This window comes from Geospiza fortis, unplaced genomic scaffold, assembly GCF_000277835.1.
Source record: "Geospiza fortis unplaced genomic scaffold, GeoFor_1.0 scaffold7, whole genome shotgun sequence".
NCBI lineage: Eukaryota > Metazoa > Chordata > Aves > Passeriformes > Thraupidae > Geospiza > Geospiza fortis.
In genome coordinates, this window is record NW_005054344.1 from 3,336,341 (window position 1) to 3,351,946 (window position 15,606).

Consider the following 15,606-nt stretch of genomic DNA (forward strand, 5'->3'; position numbering starts at 1 on the left):
ATCCTAATATTTTCACAGGAAGACTTATGGATGAAAAGAAGTTCCATTTGTTATATAGCACAAAGCCAAAAAACCCCAAATTTTGGGAGGTCGTATTATGACTGTTTTCTTCCACCCACAAGATAAACCAAGAAATTTTGTGATGCAATGCAAGGCAGAAATTCTAATAATAGTAGGAAAAAAAAGGTAATTGGTGATAATTGATTTGTTGAGCATAGTGTCAACCTCAGCAACAGGTTTAGGCAAATCCAAGTATAAGGAAATAAACCTGAGTAATGGAAATATGTGGGAAAATGTACAGTTGTATTCATATACAACAGTTTTCTGAGTGATGAAAGCTGCAAACTCCAGGGTGGAGAGCAGTCCAGTTGCTTGAGAATAATTAAGAAAGGCCTTGCAAATGAGCTGTGTTTTTCACAATTTCCTTCTGTGGGGTTTCTTACTCATCTGGCATTGGTCATATTCAGACTATTCAGGTTGGCAGCTGCTCTGATCTCGTGTAATATGTTTGTGTTCCCACTTGTAATCTAAATTTTAGATAAAATTGCTGATTTCCCTTTGTATTGTAAGGAAGAAAACATGAAAGTCACTGTCCTTACTGTGCTGTAGTGAAAGCAACAAAACTGGGCTGGGGAAAAGGAGACTGAGGGGTGTAACAAGATGGAAAGTGAAGGCATGGGATTATCATAATGTACTGCTGGGCATTTGTGATGAAAGAGTCATTGCTGAAACCAAGCAGTCATTCTGAAAATGGTCCTATAGTTGTTTCATTGTCTGCTAAAAATAATAAATAAATATTAATTCAGAAGTCCCAAAATTCAGGGATCTTTACCTTATGAGACAATACCTGTAATTTCTCTGTATGTATCCCCTAGTTTTAGAGTCCTTTATCTACTTCTACAGAATATGGAGAAAGAAATGTCAAAGATAATTATGTTTCTAAAAATTTTATGAAAATATCACATAGGAAAAAGACCCTACAAGTTCTAACAAAAAAAAGCCTTTTCAAATATACCAATTGGCACAAAGGTCCAGCTGGACTTGCACAGTCCCAGACTGCAAAGTCAGCCAGCCACAAGTCAAAACTAGTAAAAGAAATCAGGCTTCACCAGTTGCAGCTATTTAACATTAGCTCCAAGTATAATTCAATAATGCTGACAAAGAATCCTTATTCTTACTTTGATACCTAAGGTTGAAAAAATAATCTTTAAATTTAAAATGAACATCATGATGCAGTCTTGAAGTTTGCTATACACTGTAATAGGAAGTTAAGAAATTTGAGCTTTTATGTTGTGGTAATCACTACACAATTTGTCTCAAAAACTTCTCAAAACTCTGTTATTGATAGACCAGAGCAATATGTCTCTAAATTAACAAAATAAATCCCTAACTTGTTAGATTAACATTGCTTGTCCTCTTCCCTTTCCCTTTCAAACTTATTAATACCCCATCAACAGTCATTCTATGAAGAGTCTTCTTTCCATTTAATTCTGTATCCCTCATCCTTGCAAACAAATTCAACTGCTAGATCCATGTAGATGTCTCATAAGTGCCTAACCTTCTTTTTCCTTTCCAAATTGAAATCATGCTAATAAAACAAAGGCTCTGCTGTGCAGGTAAGTGGTTCTCAGCAAGCTGTTTCTGTGTTCTTCACTGGTCAATGAAGACTTAACTGATGGGAGTTAATGAACACTAAGTTATTAGACAGCATCCAAAGGAAGGTAAGGAGGATGATGAAGGGCCTTGAGGGGAAGCTAAATGAGGAGCAGCTGAGGTCACTTAGTTTGTTCAGCCTGGAGAAGAGGAGACTGAGGGAAAACCTCAACATGCTTTGAGAGGAGGTGGAAAAGCGGGCACTGATCTATTCTCTCTGGTGACCAGGGACAGGACTTGAGGAAACTAAGTCAGGAGGGGTTTAGGGTGCATATCAAGAAAAGGTTTTTCACCCATTGGGTGGCTGAGCACTGAAACAGGCTCCCCAGGGAACTGGTCAAAGCACTAGCCTGACAGAGTTCAAGAAGCATTTGGACAATGCTCTCAGGTACATGGTGTGACTCTGGGGGTGTCCTGGGCAGGGCCACGAGTTGTACTCAATGATCTTTATAGATCCCTTCCAAACTTAGTTTATTCTGTGATTCTATGCTTGTGAGAGGTGGCGAATGACTGCATTTACATAATTTTTTTTTCCTTTTCTTTCATTCACTTATTAAGTTGTCTATCTTGACTGACAAGCTTTCTCGCTTGTGCTTTTCTGATTCTCTCCTGCATCCTTTGAGGAGGAGTGAGTGGCTGGATGGGTACTTAACTGCTGGCTAGAATCAACCCACCACAGGCGTGATTCATCTGACTAAATCTAACCATCTGCTTTGTTAAGGTTGATTAATTATATTAATAAGTTTCCTCTGAGTGTAACAGGGATGGGCTCAAGTGTAGACACTGATGAGGCAGACATCAAAGTTTAGGTGTCTTAACCATTATATCCACATCATTGTGGGTAATAAACAGATAAAGAGTTCATGTTTAACAGTTCATGGTTAAAGGCAGGTCTTACTGTTTTCTTTTCTGTAATTCGTCCATTGACCTGTCACAATAGAATTATTTGTGGTTTTCTTGTGTGACTCATACCCATACTCATAAAAGAATACTTTGATCAGCCTGGGTCTGAATTTTTCTTGGTTTCCTTACATGATAAAATTAAGATGCATTATGATGCAGTCTTTCCATGTAGCTAAATCTCATTAAATTGTCATCATGTTTTTTCTGTAGCCTTCTGAACATGTGCTATAGTCCCATCATATCTCTTCAGAATGCATCTGCTTAGCTTATTTTCACAGTGGTAACTTTTATTGCACCAAGCAAATTATTAATCTTTACTTTCATGGCCTTTCATAGGTGATCTTTCCTGACATTATTTATTCATTACCTAGCTCTTGATCCATCTACCAATAATCCACTTCGCTATCCTTCTTGTGCAGTCTTGTCTTTTCAAACAAACAGCTTTTTACTCAGGATTTAAATTTTGCGGTGTATATTTTTTGGTAGTCATTCCTCAGTATTTTGCTATGTAGAATGTGGGGTCTGGGGCTTGTTTTTTGCTTGTTTTGCTGTTTGTTTTTTCCTGGGCAGAATTATGCACACAGCTCACAAAGACTGGCATATAGAAACCATGTCTAGTACCATGACCCATCAGTAAGCTTCCCTGAATGTCCATGAATGCAACAGAATTAAGACCAAGTTTATCTAAAAAAAATTTATCAAAGAGAACTTCTGTCATGCAGATGAGTTCATTGCCAGAGGAATTATTACCCAAGTTAGTCTGCTTGAATCTATACTTTATTTTTTGAATATATATTTTAGCGTATGTAACTTTTTTATGTTCTCTATACAGGTAGGGGACACAAATGTGTCTGAAGCATTTTGGTCATGAAATTCTGTGAAAATTAAGTGCTCTGCATAACACCTGAAGTTGTTTTACTCTTTCTGGATGTAAATTCCTAATGTAGGTACCTAACTTCAGACAATGTCAACCCTTCTCTCAGGCTTCTTCCAAGATCTCTCTTGAGGTTTTGATAATTATAAACTTCAACTTCAATCTATTAATGACCAGACTGTCTCCTGTTTACACAAATATATGACCTAAATTCTCTTTTTTTTTGTAATTTTCTGGGTGATGATAATACTTATAACATGCACTTTTCTTTATAACAATTTAGAGCTCTTTACACTTACCAGTAATAGAAAAGTTAATGGGTAGGGAAATTAGACACACAAAAATGCTTTTGCTCAAAATAGAGAAATTACTTGTGCAATACTACACTGAGAGTTTATGGTGCAAAGAATTCAGGTTTCAGTAGTTTGCTACTGAAATACATGTCTAACACTGCAACTGAGTTAAACCCCTCCAAAAAACCTTAAACCTACAAGTGCTTTTACAGCCTTTAAAAAATAAGTGCAAAACAAAGGAATGGTACTTTCTACTGAAGTATTTGGTCTGAATGGAAGCCTCAGTGCAAAATTAGAATTTTGACTGAGTTTCCTGAAGGATGATGACTTTTCCATGAAGGAAATGGTGAAGCACATGGATATATAACTTATATCAAGCAGAGAAAATGAAATACGTCCAGATTGAAGGCTGAGATAGGAAATTGCCATCTCAGGATTCTGAAAAACAAGGTAAGTGGCATCATGGATCTGGTTACACGTACCCTAGATGATGTTGTTGAATTTGGAATTATATTTTATGATTGGTGGTGAGTATAATGTTGTACCTCAGTTACAAGTCTGTACTGCAGATGAGGGACTGGACCAGATGCAACCCATGATGTTGTCATTCTCTTTAGTAATAATAATAATAATAATAATAATAATGATAATAATAATGAAAATACATGTCCACGTACAGTAATAAAGGATACTGGAGTGATGGATTCAGCTATGCAATTCTGATTCAAGGCTCTAGGACAGATGGTGGGTTTTACTTCATATTTATGTATGGGTTCTAAAGACAAATCTGCTGCTGCTCTCAGTTAAAGTTGGTTTTAATGGTGTGTTGGAAAATAATTAGCCTATTTGGGAAAAAGAAAGGCAGCTGCGTGAATTGGGAGGTGCAAAGAATCTGATGACCACTGGCAGTGCTGTCTCTTGATCCATTATCACAAATACAGTGTTTCATTTTGGTTGCCTCTGTTCATAGATGATGATCTCAGTAGAAGAAAAGGCTAGGAGAAGGAGCAGAAAAACAGAGATTATATTTGGGAGAAAAATGGCTCAGACAGGTTAATTAAAACATTAGAAGGTTTTTTCTTTATCAGGAAAGGCATTCAAATGAAAAGATGTAGCACACAGAGAAATGAAAATGTAGCACACAGAGAAATGAAAATAAAGTAACTTGAATCTGTTTAGATTTAAAATTGGAAGTAGTTCTAAAAATATTGTATTTAATTATTGGGTTCAGAAGATGGATCTCCTTATCACATAATTCCATTCACAGGTGATGTGCTAAATTAGAAACAATTGTGTTTGGCTGTCATAAGGGGGAGCAGACCACAAGGGAAGGTCTTCACAATTTTATGCTCTCTTTTGAGCTGCTACTTAAAAAAAAAAAAAAAGGTGAAGTTTGGAACTTCTGTATATATATGAAAAAGTTAAGACAAATGTGTGGGAGTTTCAAAATGAAAACACTGTCACTCTATTTCTGATTCAGTCTTTGCTTCCTAAGTTTGTGGAATCCTAAACATTTTTCTGTTTCTTTTGAAATAAATATTTTTCTGTATGTTATATTATGTACTCAATAGCTGCCCACTGGAAGCATGAGGGTGTAAGATTTGGACTTTCAAACTTACCAGATTGCAATGATGTCAGTGTTTGTAGTTTAAAAATAATATTTTTTTTTTGGAAGCAGCTATTACAGGGATATGCTTAATGTAGAATTTATATATAGTATTATACATTTGCTGCCTTTCCTGTGACCTATCATGAACAAGAAATGCTTTGGCTCAAGTGGATTTTGGTGGGCTGTTTTTTTGGAGGGTGGAGGGCCCTTGAGACATATTTCCTCTAGAAGTTAAATATGTAGATGGCATCTGATGAAATCAGTATTGTTATTTCTGCCAACTTCTTTTCTTTTTCGTTCTTCAAGCCCAATAATAACTCCCCGAGTCTTGGTGTGGTTTGTGTGTTTTAATTAAACTTAATTTAATCTGGAGCTGGATTTATTGCTGAACAACTAATTGCTTAACACTGGCTGGAGACCCTGACATTAAAAAAAATTAACTATACTGCCTTCCTGCATTCCAGAACTGGTGCCCAGTGTTTTGGAAGGCATGATGCCAAGAACTTATATAATTTTTTTTTTTCTTAGCTTTTCATAGAGGAGCCCCAGCTGTGTCTTCTCAAGAGTGATAGTTGCCAGGGGTTTATTTCAGGCTCTGATCATAAATGTAGGCATAAATATACTCTAAGCTGACTAACTGGAGCTAATAATTTTATGAAGGGGTAAAGCTGCCTTGTAAATATACATCTGGCTTACAAATAATATGTGTAGATGAAATAGAATAGGCACATTTGGAAACAGAGCCAGAAAAACCTCCTACAGACTGCATTGGAGAATCCGTGTAGTTCATGGTTTCTGGAAGAGTGTCCAGTTGAACTCTGTAATAGTTCTCTCATTCAAAGAATAATGATGTAAGCAGAATATGAAATTTAACACGTTAGTGAGAAAATGCGGGACAATGTTTCACACTTTACAACTCTCCACTGGAGCAGCAAAGCACTTAGGCTGCTGTGCATGCAATATTTTCTTTCTAATGTCTATAAAAATTCTTCCAAGTTACACATGTGCTAATGCGGTCCTGTCTAACAGACTGCTGGAAATGTGAATTCAGCTTCTGGACGACCTCTGACTCCCCTGGGGCCTCCTGTCCAGGTGCACTCTGGTGTGCACACACTGCATGCCCAGATGAGCTGTGTGGGTCCCTGGGCTTTGGGGTGCCTGAGCACCATGGACAGAGACTGAGCAACCCAGGAAACATCGATCCTTGAAGGAAGAAATGATACCATACATAATCTTCCAGATCAGAAAACTGATAGTGTTCAGATCCTTGGCCCCTGATTTGCCAAAATGGATGCCCTTTCCATGGATTTCAGCAAGTCCTGCTCATCTGGATTAAGGCCTGTAATCACTCATGACAGGCTTTTGTTTCTCCACAGCATTGATGGTTCTCAGAAGATTACCTCATAGTTACCTTCTTGCCAGAAACTTCTGAAGGCTTCATTCTCTGTTTATTCTTACTGAAATACAGAGATTTTTACCTATAATCCACTTTCAAATCCTTCTTTGTTTCTGGAGATGGCTGAATTCTTCCGGTATCATGGCTGGCTAGTGGATCATAGAGCTCCCCATGAAACAGTTTATAAAATCTTTGGGTGTTCAGATATGGCGTCAAATTTATCCTTAAGGGATCTTAACATTTCAGATTGTCTATCAAGACTGATAGCTTTTTTTGAGGAGCTCTATTGAAAGAAAAGAAAACACGAGGAATTTTTTAATGCTCTGTTTTGTACATATCTATTACATACAGAAGGGTCAAGCTGTCTTGAACAGAGAAATCATGCCACCCCCTTATTTCTTTTATATAATGTTTGCATATTTTCCTTTTGAACATTAAGATACAAATGTCAGTATCTGGAGATCTGTAAAGTGGCAGAATAGCACAGTGTTTTCTCAAATCCACCTTTGATGTGCTTGTCAGATGGTACATTGGGAGAGCTGCATTTCAGAATGTGAAATACTGTGAGTTCAGGTACTAGGGCTAACACAGCTGTGGTGCTTCACTCTCACCAGGCTGAAGGAGACAGCTGCATGGGAAGGAGCTGCACTGAAGGAGCCTTCAAAAAAAGAGGGGGGTTGCCAAATCAACGTTGTGTAGTCTCTGAAAGATTTATGGTTAATTTTTGAGGGCCTGTCCTTCCATTTTGTCTTTACATTCTTCATTTGCCGCAGGCTTTGAATGACAGGAATGATTTTAAGCTCTTGGTACTTTGTCACTAAATAAGTGAGATGGAAGGCACAATCCACTTGTGCAGCCCCAGCAAATGTGCGTTGAGAGAGCTGACACTGAGCTGCCCAGTTTTTGGAGGTTAATGATATTTCCAAAAGATCATTTTGTGTTAAGAGCTTTTCGAAGCCATTGTTAAAGAACCCACCAGAACTCGCAGGTTTGTGTAGGAAAACTTTTATGAAATATAATATTATTATTTTCCTGTGGTGGAAAAACTTTTCTTGTTTTTTCTTCAATAGAAGTTAGCTATCCTGGAGTTAGAAATTAAATCCTGGGATATGAGTCATTGGTTAGTTTGATTTGTTAGTTCTCCAGGAAGTATTGGTAGGAGACTGATTAAATATGTGTCAGTTCTACATTTTAGGGTATCCTCAGAAAACATCCTTCTTACTACATAATAGAGCTTTGTGAGAAGATGGAGTAGAAATGGAGAAATTATATTTTTCTGAAGCATTAGAGAGTGCCCACAACTGAAGATAGCATTTTTGAGGGGGATAAGATGAATTAGTGTCATTTAGGGTTCCGTAAACCTGGGGTCTGACTGTCTTAGAATAGTCACACTTAAGAGTGAAAGGTTACAATTACAGAAAGTTATTTGAATATACGCTCTATCAGAAAAACTTTTAAAATAGATATAGCTTTTTACAGTAAATACTAAATAATACTAATGTTGATACTCCTCAAATTAATTATAGGCTTAATACTTTTCCTGCTTCTTAATTTAATTTCTGCTTTGCACCTAATATTTCCAAAAGACATGGTAGAGTTTTCCTCAGGACAGATGTAAGTATCATGAGCATATTTCCAGATGCAGAGAACTGTTAACTAGTTAACTATACTCTAGTGATTCATAGCTCTTCCTATGGAAAATATTCTTTTATTGCTTAGTTTTGCCACTAATCTAATTAGCAGAAACTTCCAATTCAAACTGAGACCTTTCTCCTGTGGCAGGAGATGGCCTTGTTTCTTTTTATCGAGTTTGTTATTTTGCAGTTGCTTTCATTGACACCGAGTGTTAAACATCTCTTGCTTTTCAGCCTGATGTGCCAGAGGACTGTAAAGCACCTGGTGCTAGTCACAGGTCATGGTTTTCAGTGAAAGCGTGTCCCACAATGTTATCTTATGATAAGGAGGTAGTTAAAACAAACAATATTAATGTACTGTATCCAAACTTACTGTTCAAAATTTGTTTGCATTTCTTTTCATGGAATTTATATTCTTATATGAAAACCTTAATGTCACTGCCATGGGGGCTTCTCCATATTACCAGTGAAGATTATGGGAGATCCTTACTTTATGATCTATTTTCTTTAAGTATTACTCTATGGAATGAAAAAAAAGAAAATAATGTTTCCTGTCTTTTGACAGGTAAGTTCTTGAGCAAACAGAATGCATTGCAGTGCAGTTTAATATGAAAATTAATTAAATAAGCTTAAATATACTAATGATTACATCTTGAAAAGTATTTGAACCTTTAGGGCATTTTATGCCTAATAAGAAAACCTGAAGTCTTTATTGATTCTATTTTATAATGCCCCTCTGCTCATACACACTGCAGTAAGTGCTGCACATGCTTCAGTAATGGGAGTAAAAACCTAACAAACAGTGCCAGGACTCAAGTCAAAGGCTGGTAGTTTTAGCTCTGGCCTGATTGCCACAACCTCAGCATGAAAAAGGATGACAAATTGCTTCTAGAAACTTAATACAAAATGTGAAAAGTCCAGGCATGAAATGGAGGAAAACAAGGGCCAAATTTAAGCTCAGATTATCTGCCTGTAAACAAGTGATATTTATCAGCAGCAGATAATCTGGATTTATAACCACAACCAGGATCAACAGGCTCTTCCCCAAAACCTTCTAAAGTACACATCTGGCTCAACATTCAGTACTGAAGCTTGTGTATTCCTTTATGCTTGGGAAGAACACAGACAGGTTACTCCATTTCAATTATGTTGTTATAATTTAAATGAGACTGAAATTATACTGATTTTTCTGATTCCTTCACTTTTTGGAGAGTCAAATAATTAGCCTAGCATAATGCTTTGTTGCAAGGCTGGAATATGCGTGTGAGTAGTATTCAACTAGTAAATTAATTCCAAATTTTCTCTTTCTGTTTGGTTTTGTTCATGTTCAAAATTGTTAAAATGGGAGAGCTTCCCAGTGTTAAGCAAGATAAAAATTTCTTTCTCCTATTCTCTATTTCCCCCCTTCCTCCATGCTCAATTTTATCTGGATTGGGTCGCGTAGTTCTCTCCTGTGCTGTTTTTATTCTCCTCAGGCACACCCTTCTGTGTTGCTCTTGGTTCAGAATCTTCTTTTACCTCTATTGATAATGTGAACATGGACATTACACTACAATTTGAAAGAGCTTTTTGGCTTATGATACTGCTGTGCTAAGAGAAAAATACAGAATTGACTATCAGTAGATGCACTCATTATAAGGCTGAAGAGCAACCAAGTCCATTTCTGTTTGAAAGAAGTTTAAAACTAAACAGATTTAAAAATATCTCTTCTCCAAGTCATAATTGATAGTGCTGCTTTGCTGAGCACAATGTAGATGAAAATGATCCATGTAGGATTCACTTCAGCAAAATCTTCACTGTGAGGTTTTTATAAGAACAGATGAACTGCTTCACTGAGAACTTGACATTTCTGACCTTTTTGTATTTTCTTGCCTCCCCCGCCACCACCACGTGTGCTTTGTTACAGACTCAAATGAAAATGTAAGAAGGAGATTTTGAATAAAAATGTTCAGAATTGCCTCTGAAAACCCATAAACAAAGACACTCTTTGGCATGCTCCATATTATCAAAGCCCCATAACACCAACATTTCAGGCAGAGAATGCTTTCTGGAGCAGTTAGGAACGCTCAGTGAGAACAATGAATCCTACAGGTTTAGTTTTTCTTTGGGGATTTCACATGTACACAGAAGGTAACTCCATTGCACAGATCTGAATCTCCTCTGTCACACACCACACGTGCTCATTCTCCCAGTGCTGGCACCTCTGCCCTGGGCTGGTGAGTGCACTCAGGTTGAAGGTGGATTTGAGAAAAGCATCTTGTGTGGTACACAGGCCAGTCCTTTCTTCCAGACTGCGTGATGAGGTATTCACCAAAATTTATGGAGCAACTGTGCAAGCCAGGTTCTCCTGCTCTTAGTTTCCAGAAGTAAGAGCTGTGAAATGGCTGTGGAGCCTGCTGATCTGGAGCGAGTCTGGGGAGTCTTCTGATGACTTGCAAGAGGCCAGTGCAGTCTGACTTGCTGTCTTAGGTATCTCAAGTTGAAAAGCAACCAAATCTGCTGCTTTGCAGGAATGTTCTATTGAAAGATGAGTTCCTGTCCAAGACTTTCTAAGAAAAGGAGGGATGCTGTCCTCTGTAGCTAAGCAATGAAGGTAATTAGTAAGTCTATAAAGTTAGACCTGAACCAATTCCGTTTGTTCTCCATCTCAACATGAAAGTCAAATACTTTCTGCTTCTGAACTGACAGCTTTACATGATGGAAGAAATGTTAATGTCTAAAGGCTTATAAACCCCAGGCATCTAAAGAAGATGAACTCTGGAATAGTTTTTAAGAAATTAGAAGAAAGCAGACTGAAGGGGCTCTATCCAAACCAAAATTACAGGTTTTGAAATATTTGTAAAAAACAACCATCCCACAGCCTGGAGACCGCCTGGCAGTCTCAAACCCACGTTTGTGAGGGTGGGGGTGAAACATTGCTGCCTCCTCCTGTGAGGCCTGGCTATTAAAAGAGGCTTGGAACCACTAATGGAGACAACTTGGAAACATGGTGGGATATATGGATTTGGATGATGAAATGAAAAACCTTCCACAGTTATTTCTGATCCTTATTGTACAGTAGTTCACTTAGACTCTAGGTTTTAATAAAGGAAGGTGAGTTTTTTCCTGCTCTTAATTAAACTGTAGACATTTCCTCATAAAAATAAAAAACAACAAAGCAAACAGAACAGTTTTATCTTCATACAGTGAAGTAATTCTCTTTAATTTTCTACAGGGCTGGCCTTTGCTGTTCTGTCTTCAGTCCATCCAGTTTTTGGTTTATATGGATCTTTTTTCCCTGTCATAATTTATGCCATATTTGGAATGGGACGTCACGTTGCAACAGGTAAGTGTATGTTTGCTAAAGTCGTTTTCAAAAATAAAGAACCGGATACTGAAATTTATTTTTGTTTAAAGGTCAATGGAAGGAAAAATATCATTAAACAGAAATAAGATGTTTTTGTGCTTCTCTTTACAACTATTTTTTGTCAGTTTAACTACTTTAAAGAGCTTCATTAAGAATATACTGGAGTTACTCCTGCCATTATAATTTAATATTGCACTGACACTTCCTTTGTAAATGTAATTTAGTAAGAGTTTTTGTATTTTAACTTTGCTTTAGAAATCTGCTTCAGGCTAAGAGTTCAACATAGGGCTCTGCCGACAAGATGTATGTAAATGGAAATGAAAAAGTTCGATTGACTCTTAAACCACAGAAAACACACATTACTTCTCTGTCTGAAACACAAATCCTGCATTTCTCAGGAGAAGAAAAACAAAAATTACCTTCTGAGCCCATTACCTGCTACTGTATTAAAGCTAGAGACTCTCCCAATAAGGACCCTTATCCTCTTGCAGAGCAGCTGGGCAAAATGGATCTGTAGATGTGTTAGTATCATAATGTTGTAATGACTGTATTCAACTCATGTTAAAGCATTCCAAGAAAAGGTGGAAATTTAGAGTCTGGAAAATAAATTTTACTCTTGAATACAGATAGATTAAAACTATAGCCTCTATTAAAAAGCTGTTTCAAAACAAAAAAAATTTAGAAGTGTATTGTCAGAAGTTTGTTGTTGTATGATTATTAGGAAGACAAGAATCCATCATATGTAGGAAAGATAAGTAAGCATCTGGCTGCCATAAATTCTAGTAATGAAAACAGTTGATACAATAGGTAAGTATGCTGTTAAGTCTGATGTTTTATCCTTGGGAGGGAATAGTGTTCAGAGAATGCCTTGCTGAGTTCATGTCTGCAGATTTCTGCATGGTCCTTGGTGTGGAAACTCTTTCCATTCATAATTCTATTTCAAAATTTAATTTCAATGAAAAAAAAGGCAACAAAAGACTTTTCTTGCACACATGGGATTTTTTAAATTAATAGATTTGAGTAACATATATTGTTGATCTTTTCAGAAGGAAGGTCTCATGCACTTGTTCCCCCAGCCTTAGTTAAGGCATCGTGGTGTGTAACTGAGTGTATAGGAGCCACACTGCCTGCCTCAGCTGCTCCTTAATTCCTTATGGGCTTTGGAGACAACCTCTTCACTTACCAGAATTTTCTGTAAGATCTGTGATGCTCTCCATATGTACACAGGTTGTAAAAGTGTTCTTTGTTAGTGAAGGCAGTTATATTAGTATGAAATGGAAAATCCATCAATGGCCCTGTTCAGTTAACTTTTATTCTCTTGAAATGCCTCTTCTTTGAAAAGGCTGATCTACTTGAAGAGATTTCTCACCTGAGCAACAAACACATACAGCTTTTCTTGACTTTTATTAACATAATTGATTTTGAACCATCCTCTGAGACAGTTTTATCTGCCATAAACAACACATACACGTCTTTGATTTAAGATAGAATTTCATGTAAGCGTTTTCAAATTTAATTTTATGCAAACAACTTATAACAATAGAATGGCCAGGCTTGGAAAGAATCTTAAAGGTCTTCTAGTTCCAACCCCTCTGCCATGGTCAGGGGCACCTTCCACTAGGCCAAGTTGCTCAGAGCCCCACCCAACCTGGCCTCGAACAATTCCAGGGATGGGGCAAAAAAAGCTGTGTATAATCAGACCCTGTTGGAGAGGAGTTAATGTGACTTCTGTAAAGGAAAATCCTACCTCACTACCATCTAGACTACTGTATGAATGTCAACAAGTGCATGCAGAAGGGATATACTTTGAATATAAGATATCAGAATGGTCAAACAGCTACTGATAAGGTTCCACACCAAAGGTTACTAAAGAAACTAAGTTGTCCTTGTGATAGAAGAAAAGTCCTTTTATTAATTATTAGCAGGTTGAAAGATATGGAGCAAAAGGCTGGACCTCATGGCCACTTTTCAGGGGGGTGGTATCCCTGGTGGGTTCCTGAGGAATTCATGCTGTGAGCTTTATTCTGGGAAGGCCAAGGTGAGGGCAGGACTGTGTACACCAGGTCCTGCAGCAGTAGAAAAAAGGTGAGTTCAGAGAGAAATTGTTTTAAAAGACTTTTAAAGTATAGATTAAAGAAAACAGTGCAGCAGATGCTGAACTTCAGCAACTTGCTCTCAGATGACATTGCAAAAGGAGAAATTACAGGCAGGTTCAGACAAACCTTTGACAAATTCGTGAATGCTAGTCCACAAACAAAATCAAAAAAAGCCAGCTCAGGAAATACTTCACTAACACAACAGCTACGGATGCTGGCAATAAGAGCAATGGCCCACAGAAAATTGCCAGGCTTGTGTGCTTTTCCCAGGTAACACAGCTGACTATGACAGCTGGAGGCAGAGTACTGGGCAAGATGGGCCATTGGTCTGACATAGCATGATATTCCTGTTCTCTAATAGCTCTGCAGTTTTGTGTCTTTTAATGTTGAATTGTCATCCTCATTTATCTTTGTGTCATTAAATGTGCTTTATCTCTTTCAGCAAATAAAAGTTTTTCTCATAATTTGCCTCCATTTATTAGAGTGCTAGGTACTATTTAATGGGCTAAGTACTATATATATAGTGTGAATTAATTGCCCTAGACATTTGAATGGTGAACACTTGGGATTGTCAGACAAATAGCTGCTTGATCACATCCAGGGTGAGTTAAAAGCATTTCTGATAACTTGAAATAATTTAAAATTGTTGTATTTGAATGTCTTTTGTAAACCTGTCTTAACAAATGTTCTAAAAAAAAAGGATTTTCATTTAATTTGCCTGTATAAATGGTATTTTATGAGAAGAAATGTGTGTTACATGGAAAAATTACCTTAAAATTGTTCTTATGATGACAGGAATGTAAAAAATGCCACTTTTACTTATAATGGCCATTTTGAAAAAGAGACCATGAGTGTTGAATACAGACAGATATACAATTATTGGTGACTAATGTGTGGCTTTTTTTACAGGAACTTTTGCTTTAACTTCCTTAATATCTGCCAACGCAGTTGAACGTCTTGTTCCTTCAGCCAGAACTAATTTCACAGCAAACAATAATTCAGGAATATTGGGTTTGTCAGAATTTGAAATGCAGAGGATTGGAGTTGCAGCAGCAGTTTCATTTCTAGGTGGAATCATTCAGGTTGGTGGTGATCCCATTTTCTGTATGCTACTGATGTACTGCCTTTGTTACAGCTATGACATTTATAATAGTTTTTATACTTCTCTGAGAAAAGCTAATGAAAACATCTGCTTTAATGGTCACAAATGATGAAATTAATGCACTTTAAGAATTTGCTATTCCTTTGTTGAGATGCAGTAATTATCTGTATACATTCTCTCAGTGTTTTACAATATGAAGCAAAACCACCTTCAGTCAGCTTTACCATAACACTCACTTGCAGTGGGTGTCCCTTTTCCTTCTTCAGAAACAAACATGAATCAGCTCCTGGTAAGCACTGACATATTTCTGAGGCTTTCTGTTGCCCTTGGCTTGAAAAGCAATACTATACAATATCCAATAATTAAAAACAGTAGGGAAAATTTTAAATTCTCTTTAGAGTTCAAACACCCATCATTAAAGTGAAATAGTAAAACATATGTCTTCAAATGATTCTCTAAAGTTTATTTAAATGATCAGAGGTCTTTTAAATTTCTTCTTTTTTCCTATTCTGGCTAAAGGGGCCAAGTTTCTTCATCCATTGCCAGTTGCTTAGGTTTTCAATGAAGGCTTCCCTCTTTCCTTGTAAATATTAAAATAGAAGTAACGTGCCAGCATGTGACATTGCAACACCTCCTAGGTAGCTGGGCTCCTGAAACAAACCCAGACCCCTCCACCTGGTGCTTTGGATCCCTCTCCCGT

General features: G+C 37.2%; 1 protein-coding gene across 1 annotated transcript in view; it reads left to right on the top strand.

The window, feature by feature from the left end:
• The window catches only part of SLC26A7 (solute carrier family 26 member 7), a 64,560-nt gene that overhangs the window by 1,650 nt on the left and 47,304 nt on the right, over window positions 1-15,606 (top strand). The window contains exons 2-3 of the mRNA XM_005422888.2: window positions 11,577-11,687; window positions 14,714-14,886. Coding sequence (XP_005422945.2) covers window positions 11,577-11,687; window positions 14,714-14,886 — 284 coding nt within the window. The remainder of the gene's footprint in view (window positions 1-11,576; window positions 11,688-14,713; window positions 14,887-15,606) is intronic.